The 14,367-nt window shown below is 45.6% G+C and overlaps 1 protein-coding gene across 4 annotated transcripts in view; it reads right to left on the bottom strand.

Moving 5' to 3' along the window:
• LOC106583586 (plexin-A1) overlaps nucleotides 1-14,367 on the bottom strand; it is a 371,415-nt gene that overhangs the window by 122,624 nt on the left and 234,424 nt on the right. For all 4 annotated transcript variants that reach the window (XM_014167946.2, XM_014167944.2, XM_014167947.2 and 1 more), the window contains exon 10: nucleotides 11,664-11,864. In XM_014167946.2, the coding sequence (XP_014023421.1) occupies nucleotides 11,664-11,864 (201 nt within the window). The remainder of the gene's footprint in view (nucleotides 1-11,663; nucleotides 11,865-14,367) is intronic.

Below are 14,367 nucleotides of genomic sequence, written 5' to 3' on the forward strand. Positions count from 1 at the left end.
CCTCCCCTACTCCCTCTACCTACCCACCCCTCTCTCCCTCTACCCACCATTCTCCCCCTCCTCTACTCCCTCTACGTACCCACCCTTCTCTCCCTCTACCCACCATTCTCCCCCTCCTCTACTCCCTCTACCTACCCACCCCTCTCTCCCTCTACCCACCATTCTCCCCCCTCCTCTACTCCCTCTACCTACCCACCCTTCTCTCCCTCTACCCACCATTCTCCCCTTCCTCTACTCCCTCTACCTACCCACCCCTCTCTCCCTCTACCCACCATTCTCCCCCCTCCTCTACTCCCTCTACCTACCCACCCTTCTCTCCCTCTACCCACCCTTCTCTCCCTCCCCTACTCCCTCTACCCACCCTTGTCTCCCTCTACCCACCCTTCTCTTCCTCCTCAACCCACCCTTCTCCACCTCTACCTAACCTTCTCTCCCTCCCCTACTCCCTCTACCCACCCTTTTCTCCCTCCCCTACTCCCTCTACCTACCCACCCCTCTCTCCCTCTACCCACCATTCTCCCCCTCTCCTACTCCCTCTACCTACCCACCTTTCTCTCACTACCCACCCTTCTCTCCCTCCCTTACTCTCTACCCACCCTTCTCTCCCTCTACCCACCATTCTCCCCCTCTCCCTACCCTTCTCTCCCTCTCCTATTACCTCTACCCACCCTTCTCTCCCTTTACCCACCCTTCTCTCCCTCCCCTACTCTCTACCCACCCTTCTCTTCCTCCCCTACTCCCTCTACCTACCCACCCGTCTCTCCCTCTACCCACCATTCTCTCCCTCCCCTACTCCCTCTACCTACCCACCCTTCTCTCCCTCCACCTTTCCCTACTCCCTCTACCTACCCACCCACCCTTCTCTTCCTCTACCCACCCTTTTCTCCCTCCCCCACTCCCTCTACCCACCATTTTCTCCCTCCCCTACTCCCTCTACCCACCCTTCTCTCTCTCCCCTACTCCCTCTACCCACCCTTCTCTCCCTCCCCTACTCCCTCTACCTACCCACCCACCCTTCTCTTCCTCTACCCACCCTTTTCTCCCTCCCCCACTCCCTCTACACACCCTTGTGTCCCTCTACCCACCTGTCTATCCCTCCTCTGTCCACCCTCTCTCTCTCACTCCTCTACTCCCTCTACCCACCATTCTCTCACTCCCCTACTCTCTCCCCATCCTCTACTCCCTCTACCCACCCTTCTCTTCCTCCCCTACTCCCTCTCCCCTTCTACCCACCCTTTCTCTCTACACACCCTTCTCTCACTCCCCTACTCCCTCTACCCACCCTTATCTTCCTCCCCTACTCCCTCTACCCACCCTTCTCTTCCTCCCCTACTCCCTCTACCCACCATTCTCTCACTCCCCTACTCTCTCCCCCTCCTCTACTCCCTCTACCCACCATTCTCTTCCTCCCCTACTCCCTCTACCCACCCTTCTCTCCCTCCCCTTCTACCCCCCTTCTCTCCCTCCCCTTCTACCCACCCTTCTCTCCCTCCCCTACTCCCTCTACCCACCCTTCTCTCCCTCTACCCACCCTTCTCTCCCTCTACCCACCCTTCTCTCCCTCCCCTACTCCCTCTATCCACCCTCCTCTCTCTCCCCTACTCCCTCTATCCACCCTCCTCTCTCTCCCCTACTCCCTCTACCCACCCTTCTCTCCCTCTACCCACCCTTCTCTCCCTCTACCCACCCTTCTCTCCCTCTACCCACCCTTCTCTCCCTCCCCTACTCCCTCTACCCACCCTTGTCTCCCTCTACCCACCCTTCTCTTCCTCCTCAACCCACCCTTCTCCCCCCTCTACCTAACCTTCTCTCCCTCCCCTACTCCCTCTACCCACCCTTTTCTCCCTCCCCTACTCCCTCTACCTACCCACCCCTCTCTCCCTCTACCCACCATTCTCCCCCTCTCCTACTCCCTCTACCTACCCACCCTTCTCTCCCTCCCCCTCTACCCACCCTTCTCTCCCTCTACCCACCCTTCTCTCCCTCCCCTACTCCCTCTATCCACCCTCCTCTCTCTCCCCTACTCCCTCTATCCACCCTCCTCTCCCTCTACCCACCCTTCTCTCCCCACCCTTCTCTCCCTCCCTTACTCCCTCTATCCACCCTCCTCTCTCTCCCCTACTCCCTCTATCCACCCTCCTCTCTCTCCCCTACTCCCTCTACCCACCCTTCTCTCCCTCCCCTACTCCCTCTACCCTCTCCCTCCCCTACTCCCCCTACTCCTTCTACCCACCCTTCTCCTCTCCCCTTCTCTCCCTCCCCTACTCCCTCTACCCACCCTTCTCACCATATGCTTACCCCATCTCTTTCCCTATCCTTCTTCCCTCCATGTCCTCCTCTCCATCTATCGCCGACTCCTCTGTTAGTCTCATTTTCTTGCCCTGCTTCCCCCTTTTCACGGTGTGTGTGTGTACACACACACACACACACACACACACACACACACACACACACACACACGAAGATCCACCTCCAAACCAGATTAGTTTGTCCCCCCCCTCCCTCCCCCTGTTAGTTTTTCCTGACTTTCCATCCCTCTTTCTCGCCTCTCCTTCTATCCCTCTCTGGGGAATGTACAGCAATATTGACTGTATTTGCACACAAGCAAAAGGGCTGGAACACTGGACTGTGGGCTGGAATACTGAACTGTGTCAATGTCTGGGATGGTTAAGCCACTAAACTGCTCCACAAAGTCCTCAAAGTATTGTGAAATATAAAGTAATGGATCAATCTTCAATGGACAATATATCTGTTTCACCGAGGAGCAAGGGAATATTTAGTCAGAACAATGACCAGCAAACCTAACATATTTTTTTAAATATATAAATATATATATTTTTTTATTTATTTCACCTTTATTTAACCAGGTAAGCTAGTTGAGAACAACTTCTCATTTACAACTGCGACCTGGCCAAGATAAAGCAAAGCAGTGCAACACAAACAACAACACAGCGTTACACACGGAATAAACAAGCATACAGTCAATAACACAATAGAAAAAAAAGAAAGTCTATGTGTGTGCAAATGGCATGACGAGGTAAGGCAATAAATAGGCCCTAGTAGCGAAGTAATTACAGTAATTACAGCAAATTAACACTGGAGTGATAGACATAGAAGCGCCAAAGGACAGATACATAACCCCATAACCAGATACCAACAGCCAATACTGTACGAGGCAAGTATAGATATCATCCTATCACGTCATTATTTATCTTCAGCGTGCATTGACCGCTTCCTGTGACTATGCAAAAGGGTCAGTGTACAAGGGAACAGTATCCATCACTCGGACCACAGATAGGAGCCATGCTGATAATATGACTCCTTCAGACCGAAGAGAGGAGAAGTGTCTTCTTTACTTTACTGATGCACACATCCTTGAGATCCTGGTCATTCCTTGCATACCATTCACTTCTCTTCTCCCTTGCTCCAAAACACAATCCTTCTGTCCAGAATCATGGGCTAAACTCCGATTAGGTTAACTCTATGGGCTAAACTCCTATTAGGTTAACTCTATGGGCTAAACTCCTATTAGGTTGACTCTATGGGCTAAACTCCTATTAGATTGACTCTATGTGCTAAACTCCTATTAGATTGACTCTATGGGCTAAACTCCTATTAGATTTACTCTATGGGCTAAACTCCTATTAGGTTGACTCTATGGGCTAAACTCCTATCAGGTTAACTCTATGGGCTAAACTCCTATTTGGTTAACTCTATGGGCTAAAATCATAGGTTAACACTATTGGATAAACTCCTAGGTTAAGTCTATGGGCAACTGGATCCTGGACTTCCTGACAGGCCGCACCCAGGTGGTAAGGGTAGGTAACAACACATCCGCCACACTGATCCTCAACACGGGGGCCCCTCAGGGGTGTGTTCTCAGTCCCCTCCTGTACTCCCTGTTCACTCATGACTGCACAACCAGGCACGACTCCAACACCATCATTAAGTTTGCTGATGACACAACAGTGTTAGGCTTGATCACCGACAAAAATGAGACAGCCTATAGGGAGGAGGTTAGAGACCTGATCGTGTGGTGCCAGATTAACAACTTCTCCCTCAACATGACCAAGACAAAGGAGATGATTGTGGACTACAGGAAAAAAAGGACCGAGCATGCCCCCATTCTCATCGACTGGGCTGTAGTGGAGCAGGTTGAGAGCTTCAAGTTCCTTGGCGTCCACATCACCAACAAACTAACATGGTCCAAGCACACCAAAACAGTCGTGAAGAGGGCACAACAAAACCTATTCCCCCTCAGGAGACTGAAAAGATTTGGCATGGGTCCTCAGATCCTCCACAAGGTTTTACAGCTGCACCATCGAGAGGATCCTGACGGGTTACATCATTGCCTGGTATGGCAACTGCATGGCCTCCAACCGCAAGGCACTACAGAGGGTAGTGCGTACCCCCCAGTACCCCCCCCCCCTCTACACTGCTCCTACTCTCTGTTATTATCTATGCATAGTCACTTTAATAACTCTACCTACATGTACATATTATCTCAATTACCTCGACACCGACGCCCCCGCAAATTGACTCTGTACCGATACCCCTTGTATATAGCCTCGCTATTGTTATTTACTGCTGCTCTTTAATTATTTGTTATTCTTATCTGTAATTTTTTGGGGGGGTATTTTCTTAAAACTGAATTGTTAGTTAAGGGATTGTAAGTATTTCACTGTAAGGTCTAAACCTGTTGTATTCGGCACATGTGACAAATAAAATTATATTTGATTTGAACTCTATGGGTTAAACTCATAGGTTAAGTCTATGGGCTAAACTCATAGGTTAAGTATATGGGCTAAACACATAAGTTAGGTCTATAGGCTAAACTCATAGGTTAACTCTATGGGCTAAACTCAACTTAACATCTGCACGTTTACTCTACTGATCAGCTGGACATCGCAAAATCTTCTCATTCCACACACACTAACATAACAACACCAGTCAGCAGTCAAAACGAGTCAATTTTCTAACAGCTAACTGCTGATTAGCCTACTAGCACATCTTCCCTTCAGCCCTCATGTGGAGAAATACTGCTTTAGCCTTGCCTGAGTCAGCTGCTGCTGATTAGCGCTGGCTGCTACAGTAAACAAACAGTCAATGAAGAGCCCTCCTTGGAGAGACAGCACTGTCACTGGCTAATTAGACTCCCTTCAGAAACACTGGGGGTTGCTGCTGTGCGTGGGCGCTAATGAGTAGCTGTCGATTGAAACAGCCTAGCATTTGAGTGCTAATGCTACGCTAGGAGGAGCTACACTAACTGTCAAATACACAAGCATTGCTAAATGCTAATCATATGGGCAATGTGGCAAAGCTCGCGGTCCTGTTGGACATGTTACCTGCTATGTGTACATGTGTTCAGCATACTGAATGAACATACGGCTACATGTCTCTATCGTGTAGCTGTAGCGTGTATTGACATGCATATGTAGTTGTTCGAAGCTAATAAGTTAGATTCTTTGAAGGCGTTCCGGGTTGTTGTCGTGCTTTTCATTTGCAACATCAAATCAAATCAAATTTTATTGGTCACATGGTTAGCAGATGTTAATGCGCGTGAGGCGAAATGCTTGTGCTTCTAGTTCCGACAGTGCAGTAATATCTAACAAGTAATCTAACAAATTCACCATGACTACCTTATACACACAAATGTAAAGGGATGAATAAGAATATGTACATATAAATATATGGATGAGCGATGGCCGTGCGGCATAGGCAAGATCCAGTAGATGGTATAGAATACAGTATATACATATGAGATGAGTAATGTAGGATACGTAGACATTATTAAAGTGGCATTATTTAAAGTGACTAGTGACGGCAGGTAGCCTAGTGGTTAGAGCGTTGGGCCATTAACCGAAAGGTTGCTAGATCGAATCCCCGAGCTGACAAGGTAAAAATCTGTCGTTCTGCCCCAAACAAGGCAGTTAACCCACTGTTCCTAGGCCATCATTGTAAATAAGAATTTGTTCTTAACTTTTTAGTGACAGGGGCCAGTATTCGGAAATTCGGATGAATGACGTGCCCAAAGTAAACTGCCTGTTACTCAGGCCCAGAAGCTAGGATATGTATATACTTGGTACAATTGGATAGAAAACACTCTGTCGTTTCTAGAACTGTTAAAATAATGTCTGTGAGTGTAACAGAACTGATATGGCAGGCAAAAACCAGTGGAAAATCCATCCAGGAAGTGGGATTTCTTTTGATGTGAGTGGTTTTCGATTGAATGACCAATTGACTATGTAATTGGTTAGGGCCCCGATTGCAGTTACTATGGCTTCCACTAGATGTCAACAGTCTTTAGACATCGTTTCAGAATTGTTTTCTGAAAAATGACGAAGAAAAATACCTTTTGGTTAGGGGACTGGGGAAGCATGCAGTACTGGTTTGCGTGCGTGACTGTGTGTGTGTCCTTCGTTCTTTTTCCTTTCTATTGAATACGCTATTGTCCGGTTGAAATATTATCGATTATTTAGATAATTGACACCCTGAGGATTAGTTATAAACATCGTTTGACATGTTTCGACGAACTTTACTGGTACTATTAGGATGTATTCGTCTGCATGTTTTGACCGCCTTCGAGCCAGTGGATTACTGAACAAAACGCGCCAACAAAACTTAGTTTTTGGGATATAAAGAGGGACTTAATCGAACAAAACTACCATTTATTATGTAACTGGGACCCTTCTGATTGCAACCAGATGAAGCTCTTCAAAGGTAACTGATTAATTTGATTGCTATTTCTGACTTTCGTGACTCATCTGCTTGGTTGGAAAATGTTTGTATGCTTTCGTGTGCGGGGCGCTGTCCTCAGATAATCACATTATGCTTTCGCCGTAAAACCTTTTTGAAATCTAACAAAGCGGCTGGATTAACAAGAAGTTCATCTTTTAATTGATCTATAACACTTGTTTTTTCATGAATGTTTATTATTACTATTTCTGTAATTTGAATTTGGTGCTCTACAATTTCACCGGAAGTTGCTGCACCAAAGAAGTTTAACTGACTTGCCTAGTTAAATAAAGGTTAAATAAATACAAAACTTTATTAAATCCATTCATTACATTTATTAAAGTGGCCAGAGATTTGGGTCTGTATGTTGGCAGCAGTCACTTTATGTTAGTTATGGCTGTTTAACAGTCTGATGGCCATGAGATAGAAGCTGTTTTTTCAGTCTCCCGGTCCCAGCTTTGATGCACCTGTACTGACCTCACCTTCTGCATGATAGCGGGATGAACAGGCAGTGGCTCGTGTGGTTGTTGTCCTTGATGATCTTTTTGGCCTTCCAGTGGCATTGGGGGCTGTAGATGTCCTGGAGGGCAGGTAGTTTGCCCCCGGTGATGCGTTGTGCAGACCACACTACCCTCTGGAGAGCCTTGCGGTTGTGGGCGGAGCAGTTGCCGTACCAGGCGGTGACACAGCCCGACAGGATGCTCTCGATTGGGCATCTGTAAAAGTTTGTGAGTGTTTTAGGTGACAAGCCACATTTCTTCAGCCTCCTGAGGTTGAAGAGGCTGTTGCGCCTCCATCACCATGCTGTCTGTGTGGGTGGACCGTTTCAGTTTGTCCGTGATGTGTACGCCAAGGAACTTAAAACTTTCCACCTTCTCCACTACTGTCCTGTCAATGTGGATGGGGGGATGCTCCCTCTGCTGTTTCCTGAAGTCCAAGATCATCTCTTTTGTTTTGTTGAAATTGAGTGGGAAGTTATTTTCCTGAAACAACACTCCGAGGGCCCTCAACTCCTCCCTGTAGGCCGTCTCGTCATTGTTGGTAATCAAGCCAACCACTCTAGAGTTGTCTGCAAACTTGATGACTGAGTTGGAGGCATGCATGTACCAGAAAGATGTTTGTTTCGGTTGGCACAATGCATGAAGAAACCGGGTGGCTGTACAAACTCTGACAACATATCCCAAGTGAGCCATGTTTCCGTGAAACAGAGAATGTTACAATCTCTGATGTCTCTCTGGAAGGCAACTCGTGCCCTAATTTCTTCCACCTTGTTGTCTAGAGATTGGACATTGGCGAGTAATATGCTCGGAAGCGGTGGATGATGTGCTCGCCTTCTAAGTCTAACCAGTAGGTCGCTCCGTCTGCATCTCCTGCAGCCACCGCGTTGGTTTGGGTCGCCCTCTGGGATAAGATCCCATGACCAGGGTGGGAATAGGAACATGGCTGAAGTTTCAAGTATGGGGGGGGCACCATTTGACAGGATATACAGACAGGTGTGACACGGCTAATCCAAATAGGAATAAATATTTCATGGAGGTCATAGTTGGTGAGACACACGTCTCCCCCTTGTCCCCCTAGTGAGGACAACCAGCCTAGCACCCTGCCTATGCCCCAACCTCTCCCAATGAGACAGACAAAAGAGGGTGGGAGGAGGTTAAAAGAGAAGGAGAATAGAAGATGAGAGAGGACGGAGACAGACAAAGAGAGAGAGCTCTATTAAAAAAGAACAAACAGCAAAAACATAAACATGATCAAATTCAAATCTTAGAATTAACTATCAAAGACGACAAGAATCCACTGGATTCTCCAATTACATTGAATGAACTACAGGACAAAATACAAACCCTCCAACCCAAAAAGGCCTGTGGGGTTGATGGTATCCCAAATTAAATGATAAAATATACAGACCACAAATTACAATTAGCTATACTTAAACTATTTAACATCATCCCCAATATTTGGAACCAAGGACTGATCACCCCAATCCACAAAAGTGGAGACAAATTTGACCCCAATAACTACCGTGGGATATGCGTCAACAACAACCTTGGAAAAATCCTCAGCATTATCATTAACAGCAGACTCGTACATTTCCTCAGCGAAAACAATGTACTGAGCAAATGTCAAATTGGCTTTTTACCAAATTACAGTACGACAGACCACATATTCACCATGCACACCCTAATTGACAAACAAACAAACCAAAACAAAGGCTAAGTCTTCTCATGCTTTGTTGATTTCAAAAAAGTTTGACACAATTTGGAATGAGTGCCTGCTATACAAATTGATGGAAAGTGGTGTTGGGGGAAAAACAAACAACATTATAAAATCCATGTACACAAACAACACGTGTACGGTTAAAATTGGCAAAAAACCCCCACACATTTCATTCCACAGGGCCAGGGGGTGAGACAGGGATGCAGCTTAAGCCACAACCTCTTCAACAAATATATCAACGAATTCTCGAGGGCACTAGAACAGTCTGCAGCCCTTGGCCTCACCCTACTAGAATCTGAAGTCAAATGTCTACTGATGACCTGGTGCTTTTGTTCCCAACCAAGGAGGGCCTACAGCAGCACCTAGATCTTCTGCACAGATTTGTCAGACCTGGGCCCTGACAGTAAATAAAAAATAATGGTGTTCCAAAAAATGTCCAGTTGCCAGGACCACGAATGCAAATTCCATCTAGACATTGTTGCCTTAAAGCACACACAAAACTATACATACCTCGGCCTAAAGATCAGCGCCACAGGTAACTTCCACAAAGCTATGAACGATCTGAGAGACAAGGCAAGAAGGGCCTTCAATGCCATCAAAAGAACCATAAAATTCAACATACCAATTAGGATCTGCCTAAAAATACTTGAATCAGTTATAAAACTGGGTCTGCTCAGTTTTGGTACAAACACCAAATTGTGACTGCATGCAGAATTCTGCAAAAATATCAAAAAAATTCCAAATAACACATGCAGAGCAGAATTAGGCCAATACCTGCTAATTATCAAAATCCAGAAAAGAGATGTTAAATTCTACAACCATCTAAAAGGAAGTGATTCCCAAACATTCCATAACAAAGCCATCACCTACAGAGAAATTAAGCTGGAGAAGAGCCCCCTAAGCAAGATGGTCCTGGGGCTCTGTTCACAAACACAAACAGACCCCACAGAGCACCAGGACAGCAACACAATTAGACCCAACCAAATCATGAGAAAACAAAAAGATAATTACTTGACACATTAGAAATAATTTACAAAAAAACTGAGCAAACTAGAATGCTATTTGACCCTAAATAGAGAGTACACAGTGCCAGAATACCTGGCCACTGTGACTGACCCAAAATTAAGGAAATCTTCGACTATGTACAGACTGAGCATATCCTTTTGTACCTGGCTCTCAAGAAAATACAGGCTATGTGCACACTTCCCACAAAATGAGGTGGAAACTGAGCTGTATGTCCTAACCTCCTGGCAAATGTATGATCATCTTAGAGACACATATTTCCCTCAGATTACACAGACCCACAAATAATTTGGGAAAAAAATCAAATTTTGATAAACTCCCATATCAATTGGGTGAAATACCACAGTGTGCCATCACAGCAACAAGTTTTGTGACCTATTGCCACAAGAAAAAGTGCAACCAATGAAGAACATACACCATTGTAAAAGCAACCCATATTTATACTTATTTATTTCCCCTTCTGTACTTTATTTGCACATAATATGAAACTTGAAATGTCTTTATTCTTTCAGAACTTTTGTGAGTGTAATGTTTACTGTTCTTTTTTTTGTATAATTTATTATCTATTTCACTTGTTTTGGCAACATAAACATGTGTTTCCCATAACAATAAAGACTCTTAAATTGAAATTGACAGACAGACAGACAGACAGACAGACAGACAGACAGACAGACAGACAGACAGACAGACAGACAGACAGACAGACAGACAGACAGACAGACAGACAGACAGACAGACAGACAGACAGACAGACAGACAGACAGAAAGAGAGAGACAGAAAGAGAGAGAGCAGAAAGAGAGAGAGAGACAGCAAGAGAGAGAGAGACAGCAAGAGAGAGAGAGACAGAAAGAGAGAGACAGAAAGAGAGACAGAGAGAGAGCTTCAGAGATGACAGGCTTCCTCGCCACATTTTCAGCCTCAGTGAATCGCAGCACCACTTATCACACACACACACACACACACACACACACACACACACACACACACACACACACACACACACACACACACACACACACACACACACACACACACACACACACACACACACACACACACACACACACACACACACACACACACACACACACCCACCCCCCCCACACACACACACACACACACACACACATTTCCTCATTTGCAACTCTAATCCTCTAACTGACAGATGGGCCCATGCATGTGCACACCAAACAACCCAAATATCCTTCCAACACACCCTTCAGCAGGCCCTCTACTTGTGCTCACGCTTATTCTCCGCATGCCTACAAACTAAACTCTGGCCAAACTCCCTAGACATGACCACTGGTCAAAAAACAGGTGTGTTACTGCTGGGAAAATAGAAACACTGACCAAATTCCTTCTAGTCATGAGCACTGGTAATGAAACCTATCAGCAAGCATTTGGTTAATTACATCAGGTGTGTTAGTGATGGGCTGGAACGAAAACCTGCACCAGTCATAAGTGTATCAGAGTGTTAACTCCCCAAGGTCTTCTGGAACTCGATCTAATTGGCTAGTCTTTGCTTTTTTGAATGCGTTGTGTTTGTGCTGGGCCGGAACAAAACCATGAAAGATAATTAACTCACCAAGGTCTTCTGAAACTCTATCTAATTGGCTAGTCTTTGCTTTATTGAATGTGTTGTGTTAGTGCTGGGCCGGAACAAAATCATGAGAGAGTGTTAACTCACCGAGGTCTTCTGACACTGGATGCTGGTACTGTTGAAGCGCAGTGCGGTGACGCTATGCTCCTCTCCCTGCACGTGGAACACACACTCGTAGTTCCTCTGGCCAGACTGGGGCTGGGGCAGGTTGCGGGCGGCCAGGGTGATTGGCTTGGTCACACCCACAGGGATGTAAATCTGGGTAGAGGGCAGGATCTGGGGACAGTCCTGGAGGGGGGATAGAGAGGTATGGAGAGAATAATCAGACAAATAAAGAGATTAAGAGAACAATATGTTTTTTCATGTATTGTTATGTCGTTTTAATGCTTTTATCTGATCCGGGGTCTTGATGGAGGGTGAGATGAAGGACTGGATGGATGAAGGGAGGGAGAGAGGTTTGGGTTACTTGGTTGTTCACAGACAATGTCAAGTAGTCTTTGTGACAGTATAATATCGGCTTATGACTTGACATGATACTCAAAAGAGTTGCATAAAAAAAGAAAGGAAAGCCTAGAAAGCTTTGTGATAACATAGCGTTGTTTCATCCCAAAGACGGAACAAAGAGATTGAACTGCAGTTTAACCATGTGTGGACTCTATTGTCTGGTAATGAACTAGTGACAATGTTTGAAAAAGTCCATTCTGCAACATTCACCAGATATGAGACGTTGGCTTAGATCATCTGGAAACACTATATTGTCTTCTATTACAGTGGTGGAAAGCCTTGGGGGTCCAGAGAAAGTGTGTGTGTATATGTGTGTGTGTGTTGGGGGGGACAAATGAAGTCATTGCAGTGTTTATACCACACTTTGGCAAATGTGCATATATCATCAACGCCAACTCAATAGAACTTGGGAACGGTTGCACAACGTGATTGTTAGCGGGTGGAACAGCCCCTGCTCTTCAGACCAATGCCATAGAACCAGTTCACTCAGTCATGTAAATGAAACAAAGTATGATGATTACACACATCTAACTGTAACACTGTCAACAACTGCAGATAAACATTTTACAAACAAATACTGTATGCTAAAGAAGTAAAACAAAAGTTGCAACTTTAAATCAGTTGCAGTGATACTGGTCCCATACAACTTGACATAGTATCACCACTCCCTCCCTCCCTCCCTCCCTCCCTCCCTTACAAAATCTGAGAACTACACCCTAAACCAGTGCTTCTTAAGCCTGTCCTCTGGGACCTCCAGACATTACACAATTCTGTTGTAGCCCTGAACTAGCTCATCTGACTCAAGGAGTCAAGGGCTTCTGACGTAAAAAGGGCTTTATAAATACCTTTGATTGATTGATAATTAGTTGACAAGTTGAACCCGGTGAGCTAGCAGTTCAAAAACATGGAACGACTGGCAGTCCCATGAGGAGAGGTTTGAGAAAGGCTGCCCTAAACATTTCAGAAACGTACCAACACAACTTACACATATACCAGTACAGCACATATGCCTGAGGTGCTAGTATGCAGTAAGCAGTTCTGTTGTGCATTAGTGCAACAGTGTTCCCCCGGGTCCAACAGACAATGGTGTGTTTGTTAATTTGCTTATTAGCCTCCTCAAACATCTGAACCCGCTCCAACACTGAGCTCATAATGACTAGGGGATTACTACGGACAGAACACCAGCCTGCTGACAACACACTGACAATAATGAACTAGCAGGGAGGGAGTGGGAGGGAGGGAGGGAGAGCGGGAGGGAGAGGGAGGGAGGGAGGGAGAGGGAGGTAGAGCGGAAGGGAGGGCGATGGTGGAGGTAGGATGAAGAGGAAGAGGGAGTGTGAAGAAAAAGACAGAGGGGAAGAGAGAAAAAGATGGAGGAAGAGATGTAGGTAAAAGTGAGAGGAAATGGATCGGCGCCAAGGAGGAACAGGCAGCAATAGAAGGGGAGGGTAAAGAGAGAAAGAAAGCTAAAATATCGATAGACAAAAATAGAGAGGGACGGCAGAGGATAGAGAGAAGGAAAGTGAGAAAAAGAGGAAAGCGAAAGCAAAAAGAGAGGAGAAATGCATCCTCCCTCCACAGAAATGCATTCTGACTTGCCCTTCCCTGTATCAAAGTCAGAGAGATAGATCCGTTCACACCAACAACCGGCTCCGTTTCACATGTACCCCAAACCTTGAAAATATCCCAATTAATTAATTGCCTGCAGCCTTGGACAAGGATGGAAATTTGAGCAGGGCGCTAGATCAAGTTGTATAATGACGTTTTAAGTCTTGACTTCTGAAAATGAGAAAAGAGCATTGTTGAGAAATTTGGGGCTGTGAGCAGTCTAGGCGAAAACTACGTGACAGCGTTCTCCCACTCTCTAAGCACAAATTCAATACAAAAATCAACACACCCTGCATTTGTATATTTTGGCTGTGTTTTGATATTGTGGCTCTTTTTTTACAGCAAGATGAGGTTACATTTACATTCAGTGTATTAGTCTTGTATTTCATTGTTAATCCATAAAAATCTGACACGCCACCAGCCAAAACCAGGGAAGACAAAAAAAAAAAGAAGTGATTTGCTATAAAAAGGTCACATGATTACTATGTGAATAAGCAAAATACTAAAGGGCCTAAGACAGATCCCTGGGGAACCCCCATTGCAGTTTCCAGACAATGAGACTTTCTGATCATCACATATACACACTTTCCTTTAGCCTAAATTTAGACTCATTCCACTTTCCATGACTGTCCCTGCTGGCAAATCAACACAGCTCTCGGGAAAACGATTTGGATAATAA

This window comes from Salmo salar, chromosome ssa22, assembly GCF_905237065.1.
Source record: "Salmo salar chromosome ssa22, Ssal_v3.1, whole genome shotgun sequence".
Classification (NCBI taxonomy): Eukaryota; Metazoa; Chordata; class Actinopteri; order Salmoniformes; family Salmonidae; genus Salmo; species Salmo salar.